Here is a 16,852-nt window from a genome sequence, read left to right on the forward strand (position 1 = left end):
TTTTCTAGTTCTCAAGACAGGGAAATCTTTTACCAGTGATTTTCATTCTTTATTCTTTATTGGGTCTTGGAAACTTGAATTTTAGGTCTTTTTCTTATTCTCTTATTTTTTATTAAGCACATCATTTTCACATCTGATAATAGAATATTTGTAATGTCAGGAAATTTTTCTTGCTGCCTCAGTTTATCTTTAACACAGTTTATCTGTGTTCATTAAATTATCTCCAATATACTTACCTGTTCTGAAAATACTATGATTATGTGTTAGATATTTTATACTGATAATATAATATTCATAGTCTTAGTTTTATTCTGATTAGCTTCAACTACTAATCTTGTTCAAGGCTAAATTAGGCCCTTAAAGAATTTTACATTGTCTCTAAGCAGTTATAGTTGGGCTACCATAACTTAATGGATATTGTCATATTTTCACAAGAAGGTAGTAATATTTGAAGAGCCTTTGTCTTTTGCATACACCCCTGATAGGGAAGGTTAATATTGGGTTAATAGATCCATTGCTTCTAAGCAGTTGGAGGAGGACTGGAATGAAGAGACTCCATTTGGAGAAAAAAATAGTTTGGCAGTAAAAATCACAACAAGAAACTTGTGAAACTCAACTTAAGAATTCTGTATGTATTGAAAAAAAAATCGCGCTAGAAGGACATTCTTGTGAAGCAGCAGTTTTCTTAGCTTTGGATTCTTGGAGGGCCCATTATAAGGCAAATTATATACTTATGAATTAACACAATTGAAGTCATTGGGTAGAAAGTGCCTGCTGTTGATGTTTCACTTTGCATTATCCATTGAAAATAAACGTGCAAAAACTCTTCTTTGTTGAAACATTTAACTTTTGGCCTTTTCAGACAATAAAATGTCTCTGTTGCTGCCTTGCCTGCAAGCCAGGTCTTTGAATCCAAAGGTGTAATTGTATTTACTGTTCAAGCCCCATTGCTTTTGTTTGTCTGGCTATGATAGATTTATATGAAGAAAATTAGGGTTTATTGTTTCAGCAAGCGTAATGAGCAATATTTTTTTCTTTTAGGATCAAACAGAGCATACTGAATCAGCAGGACTGGCTGGTGGTGCAGCAAGCATGAGTAAGCACCGAGAAGTCTGTTCCTTATCACGTGTGTAAGGGGAAAAAGGTAAGAAAATGTTTTTATTTCTCTTAGAGATTGAACTTGAGAAATCAATGAGATCTATAGAAGATAATGCTGATGCATATATGTTATTTGCTTCATTTGTAAATTGTATCTTATTAAATCAGGAGTATGATCTTTTTCAAAAAGATTTGACTTAAATTCAGAGGAAAAGGGTATTTAAAAATCACTGTTATTTTATGTCACAGTGGTCACAATGTTAATTTCCCTACCAGTGCTGGCTCCTTCGTTTTAGAGTTAGTTGAGTATAGAAAGGTAATTTCAGAAAAAATATGACTTTGAGCAATATTTTAGCTCATGCAAGAGCTAAACAAGTAAAGCTGATTTGGGGGTGGGGAATCAGAAATGTAAATTTAATTACATTGTTTTATTTTGTATTTTTAGATAAGTTATTATGTAGAGCAATAATTTCCAGCAGAAAATTGGAAGTATTCTTGTAGAGCAGGAACCCTTGACTTTTTCCTAACTAGGAGTCATGTTGTTTTTTTTCAAGTCTTAAGATTATTTAAGGGTGTGAAACCCCAGTATCTGTGTTGGAAACAAGTGCTTGGTGTAGCCAAAAGAAACCTGCACTTAGACAGAAATTTTCTCAGCAAGGCACTTTTACTTCTGCAGAAGTGTGCTGTTCACTCCTGTTACAAATGCAAGAGCACACCAAACAAAGGAAGGAAGGAAGGGGCTTTTAACCCTAACACAGTTCCTGTTTCTGTGTCTTTCCCCTATTGACTGGAGTTGGACTGCACAATCTAAGCTGATCCTGACTGGCTAAGGCTTAAACTTTTCCAAATAAGGTAAATGTGTGATTTGTGAAGGGGCAGGGTGGGTAAAGAAGAAATAGTTAGGCTTAACAGAAGAGGGGGTAGGATTGTTTACAACTTATGACCAGGAAGTTGAGTCTTTGAAGAGGAACTCAGTTGTACCAACAATCTCCCCTCTTCTGTCTTATAGCTCTTCATCTTCAAGTTTCTTTAACAGGATCTGGCTATGTTGTTCTTCTTGATTATCTAGGTGCAAGAGCTTATCTGAGTGCAGAGTGGGAGAGGTTGGGGAGGTTTTTGTGAGAGCTGCTTTTGTGAGCTTTTGGGTTAACCCACAAATACAGGGTATGATACAGCAACCCACAAGGATGAGTACACCTCTAACAATTGCAAGGAAGGTAAAGATTGAGGTCATGAGTCCTTTCCATTTTCCAGACCACCTTTCCATTAGTCCTGTAAAGGGGTCGTCTATTCCAGAGTTTTCGGCTAATTCATTTGCTAGGATGGTAAGGCCTTGTAAGGCTTTTATGATTGTCCCGTCGGGGGCTGTATTATTAGGAATAAAATAAAACACTGGACCCTGATCATGACATAGACTCCACCTTTTTTGGCCAACACCATGTCAAGGGTTATTCTATTTTCCCGGGCCATCTGGCTGGTGGGATCTAATTTCAGCGATTCCTTTTATGGCATCTCTGGTATAATTGATGAATTGCTGCTGATTGTAGTATATGTAATTTATCCAGTCTACATTTTTGTTTATAGTGGACTACCAGAATAATATAGACTCGAACCCGGTAGGTATTTGGTTTTGAGCTTTGAATTCATTTGGTACCCTCTGCAGGACCCCGATGCTGTCTATGTAAACTTGGGAGTCAAAGGACCCATTTATTGGGGCTTCTTTTTTTCTTCTGGTTACCTGCTTCCTGATGAAATGCCAAGGTGAAAGGGATGGCCAATTGGATCAGAGCACAAGTGCCACTCCAGTTGCTTGGCAGTGTACCAAATATTGGTCCCCCTCAATACCACTATACATCCACTTGGGGATGGACTGGGGCTGACTGATTGGTTAGCTCTTGAAAAAGTTTAGGCCCACTGCATCCCATCAGGTTTCCAAGGAATGTCAAATTTTCCCCTTGTTGTAAGAGACACAAGGTAAAATTGGCATCGAGAGCGGGAAGTCAAATGTCCCTTGGGGGCTGTCCCATAGGGCTCCTGACCTTTGGGAAAGGTAGTGAAAGAGTGGCACATGACTTGTTTCCCCAGGCTGTAAGGTGCTGGAAGAGAGCTACCATATAGTCTTTGCCTGATGGGTTGGCCCATCTGAGTGGGAGAGGAACAATTTGGGTTTCTGGCTTGCCTGTTGCACAAGCGTAACAATCGGTTTTATTTAGGGTGTGAATGGAATATTTAATCCATTCCAGCTAGGCATTTACATCTTGATAACCGGTTTCTATGGCTAGGGTTTGCTGTAAATCCTTAACTTCTACTATAGCTACTTTGGTTTTGTCATTAGACGTGAAGCGAGAAATGGTTTGATTTTTGTGGTTTTGGGAAGCGAGTAATGGAGGGAGATGGAGGAGGAGGAGCAAACCTCATTTCAAAGATGCCTGTAGGGTCTTTTGCAGTGACATCCGCTCCTAGGCCATAAAGGCGCTCTAAAGTGGGGATACGGTCGGTGGAGGTGGGGATAGGAATAGAGAGAAGTACTGGGTTGCACTGGTGGTTTTGGCAATTTGAGGGGGTGGTTCCTTTGGTGAAGTGGAGGTAGGGTTTTAGGGTGGTGCAACCCTCTAGGGAGGTCCAGCCCTGATATTTGGTGGTCAAGATAACATCTCCTCAACTATAACATAACCCCTTAAAGGCTTGTGGCCGTCGATTGCAAGGGTCCAGCGTGATACTGGTTTTTCTGCGGGTGGAGGGGCAGAGGTACTTTTCTGAAGAAGCTAGCTGTCTTTGACTTTGGAGGTTTCCATAGGGTATGACAAGACAAGCATTGAATGTAATTGTTTGGGAGGAGGGTGATGGGGTTACACTGATGATAAGGTGTCCTTGGGTAGCTAAAGGAAGAATAAAAAGATAGATTAAACCTTTTTGAATGTAGTTTGGAGGGCATTGATCCTGGAATGATGGCCCATGACTTTGCAAGGTTTGGGGCCCTTTTTACCCGAGTGTGGTGGGTCCACCCCTTTTCAGCCATTCGGATTGCTGTCTCAGTGGTTAGGAGTATTAGATAAGGTCCTTCCCAGGTTGACTTAACCTTTCCTTCTTTCCAACATCTGATAATGACATGATCTCTGGTCTGGTGTTGGTAAACTGGGAATTCGAGGGGTGGAGTTTGTGCTAGGAGGCCTTGAGTCCTGAGGGTGGAAAGGGTGGAAGACAGACCAAATATATATATTTTTAGAAACTGATCTTTTGTTTCAAATGTAGGAAGGTCAGTAGTGGAATTTAGATGAGGCAGCCCATAGAGCATTTCATAAGGGGACAGGCCAGGCCAAGACCTTTTTTTTTTTTTTTTTTTTGAGACAGAGTCTTGCTCTGTTGCCCTGGCTGGAGCGCAGCGATCTTGGCTCACTGCAACCTGCACCTCTCAGGTTCAAGCAATTCTTCTGCCTCAGCCTCCCGAGTAACTGGGACTACAGGCACCAGCCACCACGCCTGGCTAATTTTTGTATTTTTAGTAGAGACGGGGTTTCGCCATATTGGCCAGGTTGGTCTCGAACTCCTGACCTTGTGATCCGCCCTCCTTGGCCTCCCAAAGTGCTGGGATTAGAGATGTGAGCCACCACGCCCTGCCAGGCCAAGGTCTTTTTGAGGGACAGTTTGGATTCTTACTAAGGCAATGGGAAGGCATTTTTGTCCATGGTAACTGGATTTCCAAGATTAATTTGGTTAGGTGATTTTTTTAGAGTTTGATTAATTCTTTCTACCCTCCCTGATGAAGGCGGATGCCAGGGAGTATGATATTCCCATTTTATTCCTAGTGCTTGGGCTAGCCCCTTAATGATGTGTGCAGTGAAGTGGGTCTCATTGTCTGAATCAATGTTCTCTATTAGTCCAAACCTGGATATATGTTCCAACAGTGCTTTGACTACATTACTGGCAGTTGTACTTGGGAAGGGGATGGTTTCTACCCAGTGGGTGAGATGGTCTGCTATGACTAGTAAATACTTGAGGCGGCCTATTAGGGGCATTTCAGTGTAATCAACTTGGACGCTTTGGAACGGCCTTAACCCTGGGTTTCTTCCTGTGAGAGGTTGCTTCTTTAGGGTTTGCTTATTAGTTTTTCTGCACATGATGCAACTATCCTCCACTTGCTTAGTGAGGGTATTTATCTCTACACACCCATAGACTGTGAGGGCTGCATCACACATAGCTTGAGGACCCCAGTGAGTTCCTGGATGAAGCTGTGACAATATTTCCCTCATGAGAGGCTTAGACAGCATTTCCCTTCCATCTGGTAATACCTACTTTCCCTCTGGGCTCTCCTGAGCTCCTATTTTCTTTAGAGAAAAGTCTGCGTGAGAGAAGATGGGGATCACAGCTGGAGGGGGAGACAAAGGGATAGATGGAAAATGGGTGCCTTTTGGGAAGAGGCAGCTTGCTTAGCCATTTGATCTGCGAGGTTGTTTCACTGGCTTTCAAAGGATGGGTTCTTTTGGTGTCCTGGACAACTGCAATTTCTTCTGGCAGCTGAAGATTTTCTAATACTTGCAAAATTAATTCTTTGTGGACCAAATCTTGGCCCTTACTATTGATGAAGCCTCGTTCAGTCCAGATTTTTCCAAAGGTATGGACTGCTCTGAAGGCATACTTGGAGTCAGTGTAAATAGTTCCTTCTTGATTCTGCAGGGATTTTAAGGCTTGGTTTAATGCAAAGAGTTCACATGTTTGGGCAGACCAGTTATTTGGCAGTCTTCCTGACTCTACCTCTGTGAGGATTTCCCCATCAACTACGGAGTACCCGTTGTACCTTTTTCCTTCAGTGATCTGGGGGGAACCGTCTATAAAGAGGTGATGCCCTGTTTGGAAAGGGGTTTTGCTTAGATCCAGTCTGACTCTAGTTTGATAACTGACTAGATCTAAGCATTTATGCTCAGATTCTTCCGGGTTTGGATTTCCTGTTAGGAAAGCAGCGGGGTTGATGAATTGTCAGTAGTTAGTGTTAGGTCATCCCTCTCTAATAAGATAGCTTCATATTTTAAAATTCTTGAGTCAGTGAGCCATCTCTCTGCCTTCTGATTGAGAATGGTTCTGACTTGATGAGGGGTACTTATGTTGAGGTTTCCCCCAAAGGTTATTTTCCTGCTTTCTTCTGTTAGCAAGGCAGTTGCTGGTATGGATTGTATGCATTTGGGCCATCCATGGGTTACTGGGTCAAGGATTTTTGACGGGAAGGCTACAGGCTGTCGGTGACCTCCGTGTTTGTGGGTGAGTACTCCTAAGGCCACTCCTTTGCTTATATTAACAAAAGGTGGAATGACTGTTCTAAGGAGGGCAAGACCAGAACAGGGGCTGTTACAAGTAGGTGTTTTAATTCTTCTACCTGTTGGATCTCTGATGGGGTCCAAAGGAGGGTTTACAGGGTCTGGTCTTTTTTGAGTGAGTTTTTGATATAGCAGCTTTGTTTTTAAGGCGTAAGAGTTAACCCACAGATGACAATAACCAACGAATCCTAAGAATTTCCTAAGTTCCTGCTTTGTTTCGGGTAAAGGCAAAGATACCATACCTTCAATTTGTTTGGGTGCTGTCTTTCATTTACCTTTACTGATGAGGTGTCCTAGGTATTTCACCTCAGGTTCTACGAATTGAAGTTTATTCTTTGAGCCCTGTAAGCATTGTTCTCTTAGGAAATTTAGGAAGTTAACTGAAATTGCTGTTACTTGATCTTTGTCATCTCCTGAAATGAGCAGGTCATCCACATACTGGAGAAGGCGTATGGATGAAGGCAGGGAGAAGTTTTCTATAACTTGTTCTAATATTTGACCAAATAGATTTGGGGACTCTGTAAACCCTTGGGGCAAGACTGTCCATTGGTACTGCTCTTTTCTACTGGAGTCAGGGTCCTCCCACTTAAAGGCAAACATGTCCCGACTGTCCTCTGCTAAAGGGCAAGCCCAAAAGGCATCTTTTAAATCTATCACTGTGAACCACTGGTGGTTGTGTGGGATTCTACTGACAGTGATGTAAGGATTGTGAACAACAGGGTGGGTGGTTTGAACTATTTGATTAGTAGCCTGGAGGTCTTGCACTAGCTGGTATGACCTGTCTGGCTTCCTTACAGGCAATATTGCAGTGTTATAAGGGGGCATACAGGGTTCAAGGAGTCCATCGTGGACAAGGCTTTCAGTTATAGATTTTAAACCTATCCTGGCTTCCAAGGGAATAGGGTATTGTTTTCTTTTTACTACATCCCTGGAAGTTTTTAATTTGACATGAATTGGAGGAACCTGTAGCTTTTCTCGATTTCTTTCCTTCGACCATACATCATGATGGATTTGGCTTTCTTCCGAAGTGGTGAGCAGGTTTAAGGAAGTAAGGGGTTTTCCCTGATTAACATATAGGCCTGTACCTAACCTTAACCTTAAGTCCCTTCCTAATAAATTAGTTCCTGCTTTGGGAATTAACAAGAACTTAGTAGTGGCTGAGTTATTCTTATATTTGACTTAGTTTCCTCTAGAATTTTTGCCCCAAATCCTTTCCCTGTAACCCCTGAGACAGTAAGGTTTTCTGCTGAACATGCTAAACCTGATGGGAGAAAACATAGGGAAAGCGAGCTGCTCCTGAATAGACTAAGAAAGTGACTATCTCTTATTTGGGTCCCACCGTTAAATTTATCAAGGGCTCTTGGTGGGACTCAAGATGGAAGATGTAGAGTCCCTGACCCCCCTATTCTTCAAATGTCATGAGTGGAAGGACTTTCTTTTCCCTCTCCCATTCAGGACATTCCCTCTTTAAATGTCCTGGCTTTCCACACCAGAAACATCTGTTTTCCCTTCTCCCCCTCCCTGTTCCCTGACTCTCAGGTTTCATCCCTTTGCTTCCTGTATAGAGTCGGACAGTTGGGTACTTAGAAGGTCTACAAGTTCTATTTCCCTGGGCTTCCTGTTGAAGAGTTCCCTGTTGTAGGGTGGACAGCGTAATCTTTGCCTTTTGCTTCTTCCTTTCCTCATCCCTCTGTACATATACCTTTTGGGCCTCTTAAAAGTTCCTCTATGGGATGGTCTTTCCAATTTTCTGTCTTTTGTAGTTTTTTTTTTTTTTTTTTTTGCAATATCCTGCCAAATATTGGTGACACAGTGGAGCTTTAACATTCCTTGTCCCAGTGGATCCTCTGTGTCTAAACCTACATATTTTCTTATCTGTTCCTTAAGTCTGTTTAAGAATTCTATGGGCCCTTCATCTTTCCTTTGTTGTACATTAAATGCTTGGGAAATATTAGGGTCCAAGGAACTGATTCCAAATCCCTTTAATTGTCATATCCCTGAGATCTCTTGTGTTTTCTCAGTGGGCTTCATTGTTGTTATCCCACTGTGGGTCCTGGGCTGGGAATTTATGCTTCGCTGCAAGGACATTTTGAACAGGAGGGTGTTCATGCTCCTGGACTATCATAGTAGCCCTGCAGATCATGGTTCTTTCCTTTCCTGAGAAGAGAATACCTAGAATTGACATTAATTCAGCCCAAGTGTACAGTTGTGACTCCATAAATTGGCCAATTTGATCTGCAACTCCAAAAGGGTCATCTAACAGTGGTTTGAGTTCCCTTCTTAGATTTCTAACCTCTGAACTAGTTAAGTGGGCATTTACGAAGCCAATATCCCCTCCTCCTAGTGGTACTTCCCTTAAGGGAAAAAGGATTAGGGCAGACTTCTTTGAGGAAGAGAGGAAAGGAAAGTTTTGGATATCCCTTTGGCATTGTTCTGTTTCCCATTGGAGCTTTCCTGAGGAAAAGGCATGTTTGGGTGGCTGTCCAGCAGGGATGTGGAGTGGCAAGGCCCATGGGGCAGGGTTATATGAGGGAGGAACTGAGTGTTCAGCTTGGGGTGGAGTGGTAGGCAGGGGAAGGACTGAGTGTTCCACTTGGGGTGGAGGGATAGGCAGGGGAAGGTGGTCTAGAGGATCCCATGCATCTTTAGATACAGAATTTGATTTAGGTAGGTCGTCTTTGGGAGGTATTAAGTTTGGCTTTGCTTTCTCATCCTTTAGGGGTTAGAGAAGGACAGGTCTTTTTCTCCAACATAGAGCATAATCTGTTTCCTCTTAAGAAACTGGACTTTTATCATTGACCTACTGGCCAAAAGACTGAAGGTCTGAGGATGGGTTCCTTAGTCCAAATAAAACAGCAATACTTTATCATATGCTGTCTTTTCTTGTGTTTGGTCCTTTCATTATCCTTCCAGTATTTTAACATAAGGCATGGGGGATTGTCAGGGAGAATTTTATTGTCTGCTTGGCCTTTTACTTGGGGTATTTCCCATCCTGGAAGTTGGTGAGGCTAAATGTTTCATATTAGAGATTTCTTGTGCTCCCATGTCCTAGAGGCTGAACCTCCCCTTTTCCCACTGGAGGTTTCTTGTACTCTTGTGAACACCCACTTCGTCCTTATTGACTGCTTCCCTTGTGGGAATTTTAAGTCCCTCTTAACATTGGCGGGTTGGTATGATCCGCTGACTGGAAAACTGCCCTAAGTCCTATGAGGTGACCATGGACCCAAGTCTGGACTCCACACTCGTTTCATGCCCAGTGGCGCATTTAACTCACACACTTTCAACCTCCAGCCACCTAACTCATTCCTTTCAACCCAGCCACCAAGGAATACTTTGTCACCCCAATAGCAACGTTTCTTACCTTGGTCTGTGCACAGAGTTACGTGGTCACTGTGGAATTCTTAAGGATCTTCCCTACAGCCCATGTTGCTGAGAGTCTGGATTTATTCATCACTTTGGGCGGAATTCGATCCTCCGCTCCTGGGGCCACCACAACAAGGCAGTGGGATGCGTCTCCCTGTGAAAGATAATCACTAGCCCCTCCCAAAGGAGAATGGGATCCTGGACAAGCCCCCAAATTTGTTGGAAACAAGTGCTCAGCGTAGCCAAAAGAAACCTGCGCTTAGAAATTTTCTCAGCAAGGCACTTTACTTCTGCAGAAGGGTGCTGCTTATGCCTGTTACAAATACAAGAGCACACCAAACTAAGGGAGGGGTTTTTAACCCTAACACAGCTTCTGTTTCTGTGTATTTCCCCTATTGGCTGGGTTGGACTGCACAATCTAAGCTGATCCTGATTGGCCAAGGCTTAAACTTTTCCAAATAGGGTAAATGTGCGATTTGTGAAGGGGTGGTGGTAAAAAAGAAACAGTTAGACTTAACAGAAGAGAGGGTAGGATTGTTTACAACTTATGACCAGGAAGTTGAGTCTTTGAAGAGGAACTCAGTTCTCCCAACATCTGGGAAAGGTCTCAGTTTATTTAGAAAGTTTATTTTGCCAAGGTTGAGGACACTCAGGAGGTCCCGATGAAGCAACTGTGTTGTCTGAGGTATATACCCAGAGTTCATTGTCTTGTGCCAGGAAAATTTAGGACACTGACACACACGGGGAGTTTAGGAGTGGAGGTTTAATAACCAGAAGAAAGGAGAAAGAAAAACAGTTCTCTCTATTGAGAGAGAGGAGTCTTCCGAGGGAAAAGACTGGCAGGTGGTGGATGCACTGAATTTTATAGTCCAGGTTGAGGAGGCGGTGTCTGATTTACATAGGACTCACAGATGGATTCGATCAGGTATGAAGTTTACATAGCATGCAGGGAAGGCTGGTTGCCTCACCCTAATCTTACCATGCAAACAAACTTTCTCCTTGGCAGACACCATCTTACCTGCTCCTTACTGTGTGTGTGGCTGGCAGAGAAGGGAAGATGGAACCTCCATCTTGAGCACGTCTAGTCCCTAGTTCCTGCTGGCATTCACCCGTGCAAGCTCCCAACTTGCTTGTCTATGTCTACAGCTCAACTTCACAAACTACTCTTTGTTTGAAAATGATTTCCAGCCTTGCCAATGTGGTAAAACCCCATCTCTACTAAAAATACAAAAATTAGCCGGGCATGGTGGCGCGAGCCTGTAATCCCAGCTACTCGGGAGGCTGAGGCAGGAGAATTGCTTGAACTCGGGAGGCAGAGGTTGCAGTGAACTGAGATCACGCCACTGCCCTCCAGTCTGGGCAACAGAGTGAGACTCCGACTCAGAAAGAAAAAAGAAAATGATTTGGGGCTGCTTTTCATTAAAAAGAAAAGCCTTACTGAGGACTCTCATACCCTTACTATCTGCCTAGGTGATTTCTTCTTAACTCCTGTATCACTGACAGCATGTGCCCAGGGTAGTCAGAGCACAACTTGGTTTTACACATTTTAGGGAGACATGAGACATCAATCAACATATGTAAGATGAACATTGGTTCTGTCCAGAAAGGCGGGACAATTCAAGGCAAAGGCAGGACTACTGGAAGCAGAGAGGGGCTTCCAGATCATAGGTAGATAATAGACAAATGATTACATTCTTTTGAGTTTCTGATTAGCCTCTCCAAAGGAGGGAACAGATGTGCATTTACCTCATTCAGCAGAAGGGTGACTGAATAGAATGGGAGGGATGTTTGCCCTAAGCAGTTCCCAGCTTGACTTTTCCCTTTAGCTTAGTGATTTTGGGGCCCCAAGATTTTCCTTTCAGAAGGGGTAGAAAATGGTGGAGGGTATATAGGTGAGAAAGTTTACAAAAACTGATTACACTACTCACTAATGGAATGTTGCATACTCCGGCTGGGTTATCTGACTTTTCCATGTAAGCTGTAAGGAAAGGCATGGGACCAGCAGTGTTTGATAGGAAACTGAGCCCTTTTTCTCTTCAGTTGAGGATGGAGCAGAGGTACTTGGCAGCAATACCTTTACCAAAACTCTGAGTCTGCAGTTGGCAAGCTATTTCTCCTCTTTTAGCCTTTTCACATGGGAATGTGAGAAGAGAGTGCCCTTTTCTGCCTTCACTTGTCAAAATCTCATCCTTCAGGTGTTGCCTCTTTAGGAAGTTTCCACCCATTGTAGCAAAAACTCTCAGTTATCCACCAAAATCACCAAAATCCATTTTTCCCTTCTATAGTCGCCGCAGCTGTGATGTTGCAGTCCAGTCAGCCTTCTTTGCAGTTGTGTATCCACCATCACCGTTAAGATACAGCATAATTCTATCACCACAAAGATCCTAATTGCTACTCCTTTGTAGTTGCATGTACCCTCTCTCCTGACTGTCCAATATTTAATGAGTTTTTAAAGTTAAAAACATTATTAAAAGTCATAGGAAGAGCTGGGCTAGCATAAAGACAAATCCTATTATGTTCCTGGATGAGAAGACTTAATATCATTCTTTTTCCTGAGTGAGGACTAGGTTAGGAATTCTAATTTCTCATGGTTGATTTTACTGGCACTCTATTCCTGCTAATTTTTTGTGTATTTTTACTAGAGACGAGGTTTCACCACATTGGCCAGGTTGGTCTCAAACTTCTGACCTCAGGTGATCCACCCACCTTGGCCTCACAAAGTGCTGGAATTACAGGCATGAGCCACCACGCCTGTCCGGGAAGTACTTGAATAAGTCAGTTAAATTCCCTGAGCTTGTTTTCTTATTTGTAAAGTGAGGGAAATATCATTGGCACTTTTATATACCTCAGAGAAGAAAACACTACCTTTGTAAGTCAAAGAAAGTTCATCACTTTTTATATTTAAAGTTTACAAAGACAGGCTATTACATTTCTGGTTTTCTCTCTTTTTCATGTTTTGCTTACTCAGACTTTTTGGGGAATTTGTAATTTGATCTCCCTTCCTTGTATTATATCAATAAGAAGCCAAGCAGAATTTTCAATTTGAAAAGAAAAATTTGAAACACTAAGGAAATAGGTGTGGAGATCATGATAATGATGGAAAAAAGGAGATAATAGGTAGCATTTACTTAACACTTATTATGTACCTGTGGCATCTGTTAAGTCATCGACACACCTAGTATATATGCCCAGAGGATGCATTTGGATCGATTAACAGTAAAGAAAGTTTAGAAATGGTACTTGAAAAGAAGAGGGTTAAAAGAATAACCAGGTCAGGGCCAAGTGCGTGGCTCACGCCTGTAATCCCAGCGCTTTGGGAGGTTGAGGTGGGCGGATCACTTGAGGTCAGGAGTTTGAGACCAGCCTGGCCAACATGGTGAAACCCTGTCTCTACTAAAAGTACAAAATTAGCTGGGCATGGTGGTGCATGCCTGTAATCCCAGCTACTTGGGAGGCTAAAGCAGGAGAATCAATTGAACTTGGGAGGCAGAGGTTACAGTGAGCCAAGATGGAGCCATTGCACTCCAGGCTGGGCAGCAAGAGCGAGACTCCGTCTCAAAAAAAAAAAAAAGAAAAAAAAAAAAAAAGAAATAACCAGGTCAGAGTCATCATTAGCATTTTGGAACTCGTATCCCTTACTCCTGTACTTAAACTTTCCTGTCATTTCCCATTTGAAAAAAGTTCTGTAAGCTTTGTTCTTTAATAGAAACACAATTTTATATCAAACAATGATTCCTTTCCCAGCATCTGAAATGTATCTGTTGAAGCATGAAATGATCACAAAGTCTGCGTTTTATATTTAGTTATATTTTGTTGATTGTCAGCTTACAGGTTTTTAGAGTTTATTAGCTTAAAGATTTTATAATATATCCAGTGGGATGCCAGATTTTATAGTTTACCATTATCTGGAAAGATTTATAAGAGATTTTATCCTTGTGTATATACTTAAGATTTATAAATTATATTTTAATAATTCAAAATGTAATACACATTTACTTTTTAGGTTTAAACAAGTCTCTTAAGTGGTGTTTCATCACCGATGGAGAATTACTTCCAAGCAGAAGCTTACAACCTGGACAAGGTGTTGGATGAATTTGAGCAAAACGAAGGTGAGAATTTACATTGGTGAATCTCTTTGCGTTTGTGGTATAGAGAATGTGGGGATATATTATTTAATAATATACAGGGGAAGGAATAACATTTTTTAGCACTAAATGCTAGATATTTACAATCCCCAGACCTTCTTATTGCCATTTTATAGATGAGAGTAGAGGCAAAGAGAGGTTAAGCAAGTTTCTCAAAGTTGTCTTGTGAGCAAGTGGCAGGATTAGAATCCAGGCAGTGTGACACTAGAGCCTGAGCTTTACCTCCCCTATACAGTGAATGTATTGTCAAGAAATGCACTTGCATTTCCTAAACTAAGAAAAATAGCTCGTTCCATATTGATTGCCCAGTAAAGATACATTTAAAACTATTTATATCACAACTGCCTAAATGGTTAATTATATATTCTCAAGCATCAGTAGAAATGTCCACTTAAGATTCACTTCTTTTGTTTGTTGGTTGGTTGGTTGGTTGGTTTGTTTTTTGAGAAAGTCTTGCTCTGTCTCCCAAGCTGGAGTGCAGTGCTCACTGGAACCTCTGCCTCCCTGGCTCAAGTGATTCCCATGCCTCAGCCTCCAGAGTAGCTGGGATTCCAGGCACCCACCACCATGCCTGGCTAATTTTTGTATTTTTAGTAGAGAAGGGGTTTTGCCATGTTGGCCAGGCTGGTCTTAAACTCCTGGTGTCAAGCAGTCCTCCCTCCTCAGCCTCCCAAAGTGCTGGGATTATAGGCATGAGCCACCATGCCTGGCCAAGAGATTCACTTCTAATTTCCCTCTTGGTTTAACTTGAATGGGTAAGCTATAATTAAATTTCTTCCTCCTTACTGTATTTCCCCTGTGTTCTCTATTTCTAACAGGAAATGGCATTAACAAGTTTACAAAGTGATATATTTCCATCCAAAGTCCATGATTCCAGTCCAGGCAACATGACGAAACTCCATCTCTACAGAAAATACAAAGAAAATTAGCCAGGTGTGGTGGTGCACCTGTGGTCCCAGCTATTCGGGAGGCAAAGGAGGGAGAATCACTTGAGCCCTAGAGATAGAGGCCGCAGTGAGCTGTGATCATGCCACTGTATTCCGGCCCAGGTGACAGAGTGAGACCCTGTCTCAAAAAATAATGTAGCCCATGATTTTCATATTGGTTTACAAACCTTTGCTATATTCAGTGATTCAGGCTATTCATTGATAGCAGATGGGAAGACAGATTAGTTTTGATTTTGTTGCTTTAGATCTTTAATAGAGCCAGCCTTAAATTGAATATGGGATCATGACAGTAAGGAGGGAAGAGAGAGAGGAAGGCTACCAGAATGGCCTGCTCTTCTCATATTTTACCATTGATGACCTAACACTAACCTATATTCCTAGACTCATTCCCGATTCATGTAAATGTGAAATCTAAGCATTTGGGGTTTTATGTCATCCAGGTGGGCTTTGTACATACCAAGCTGGAAAGTATATTATTTTCTGAGTTCCAACTGTTTGTATAAGTATTTTCTTAATCTTTATTAGATTTAGCCCTCTGTGTATCACAGTTCTTTGAGTCATAAGTACCTAGATGTGTATTACACCTAATCATGTGAATACTGTGCTAGAATACCACTGACTCTAATCAAACTCTTGGTTCATTACATTTGTCTCTTTGTGACTTCTGTAGATTCTATTAGGGTGCTTTGTGTATAGTTGTATTTCAATACATTTTTGTTGAATCAGTAAAAATATTTTAGTTATAAAATAGAGCAATTGCTTACAAAATAATAACTCCTTTAGAAGGAGAAGGATTTCTGAAACCAGCTTCTTCGTTGTAACTTTGTGGTTCATTTGTTTGAACTATTTTTTTGAATCTCACTACCAGTTGCATTAAAAACTACCACTTCAAGCCTCGTGGTATCTTAGAGAATATACTTTAAATAAAATGATTTTTCATTTTGTGTTAATTTATTTTCTTATTTAAATGAAAAAATATACCACAGACTGTGATGACACTAGGCAATTAACATTATGCCCAGGTAGGAGGCAGTTGAATAATGAAAATTTTAATACCCGATCATTTCTGTTTGAACATCACTAAATATTCTTGTAAGAAGCTGTAACTATTTTTTTGTTTCCAGGAACCATATTGGAAATATGACCTATTTGCTTTTTTTCCCTTTTCTTTTCTTTTAAGGAAGCCTGTGTTACTAAACTTCAAATGTCTGTAAAATCTCTACTGGTTCAAATTTGGTAAATTCAGGATTTGACATTTCAGAGGATACTAAGCCCATTCTTCACACAATCTGAGTTTTATGCCCTTTTAAACAACAACGACTACTTCTTTACACTAATTCTTTTCTCAACCCAAACTGATTTACTTATTGCTTCCTTAAATTCTTGTATTTGGGGATATGCTTTTCCTTATTCCTCTATTTATTAATGCTTTCTTTTCCAAACTTACATAAAACTGTCTTTGAAGCGTAGCCCAGTTCTTCCTGCCTCCATGAATTCAAGCTCACTTGCCTCATCCTGGAAAATATCTTTCTCCTCTGAATTTATTTTCTACTCCTACATAATAGTTTTCAGATACACTGAGTCCTCACTTGATGTCTTTGATAAGTTCCTGGAAACTGTGACTTTAAGCAAATTGATGTATGCTTAAATTTGTATGCCGGAGAACCTTAACTGTTATTTATATCAATTAGCTTATAGTAAAATTGGCTTCTTTATACAGTGAGTTGTTTTGCTTATAATTGCAGTTTCCAAGAACCTATCAACAATGTTAAGTGAGGACTTACTGTACCTATGCCACTCCATACTGCTAATTAGATGTTTGTATGTATCTCTTATTCTCCCAATGAGATTGTATCCTTCTTAGAGGCAAGAGCTATCATTTAATCTTCATGTTCCTCAATCCTGATGATTTTACTGTGGTAGATATTCACTTATATATTTATTGTATATCTGCTACCTATCAGGCACTATGCAAAGTGAGGACTTATAT

At 41.2% G+C, this 16,852-nt stretch overlaps 1 protein-coding gene across 2 annotated transcripts in view; it reads left to right on the forward strand.

Moving 5' to 3' along the window:
- Positions 1–1,039: 1,039 nt before the first annotated feature.
- ZFYVE9 (zinc finger, FYVE domain containing 9) overlaps positions 1,040–16,852 on the forward strand; it is a 144,730-nt gene continuing 128,917 nt past the window's right edge. For both annotated transcript variants that reach the window (XM_011973763.1, XM_011973764.1), the window contains exons 1-2: positions 1,040–1,144; positions 13,774–13,879. In XM_011973763.1, coding sequence (XP_011829153.1) covers positions 13,810–13,879 — 70 coding nt within the window. In that variant the 5' untranslated portion in view covers positions 1,040–1,144; positions 13,774–13,809. The remainder of the gene's footprint in view (positions 1,145–13,773; positions 13,880–16,852) is intronic.

The sequence above is a fragment of the Mandrillus leucophaeus genome, unplaced genomic scaffold, assembly GCF_000951045.1.
Source record: "Mandrillus leucophaeus isolate KB7577 unplaced genomic scaffold, Mleu.le_1.0 Scaffold14, whole genome shotgun sequence".
In the NCBI taxonomy this organism is placed as follows: Eukaryota; Metazoa; Chordata; class Mammalia; order Primates; family Cercopithecidae; genus Mandrillus; species Mandrillus leucophaeus.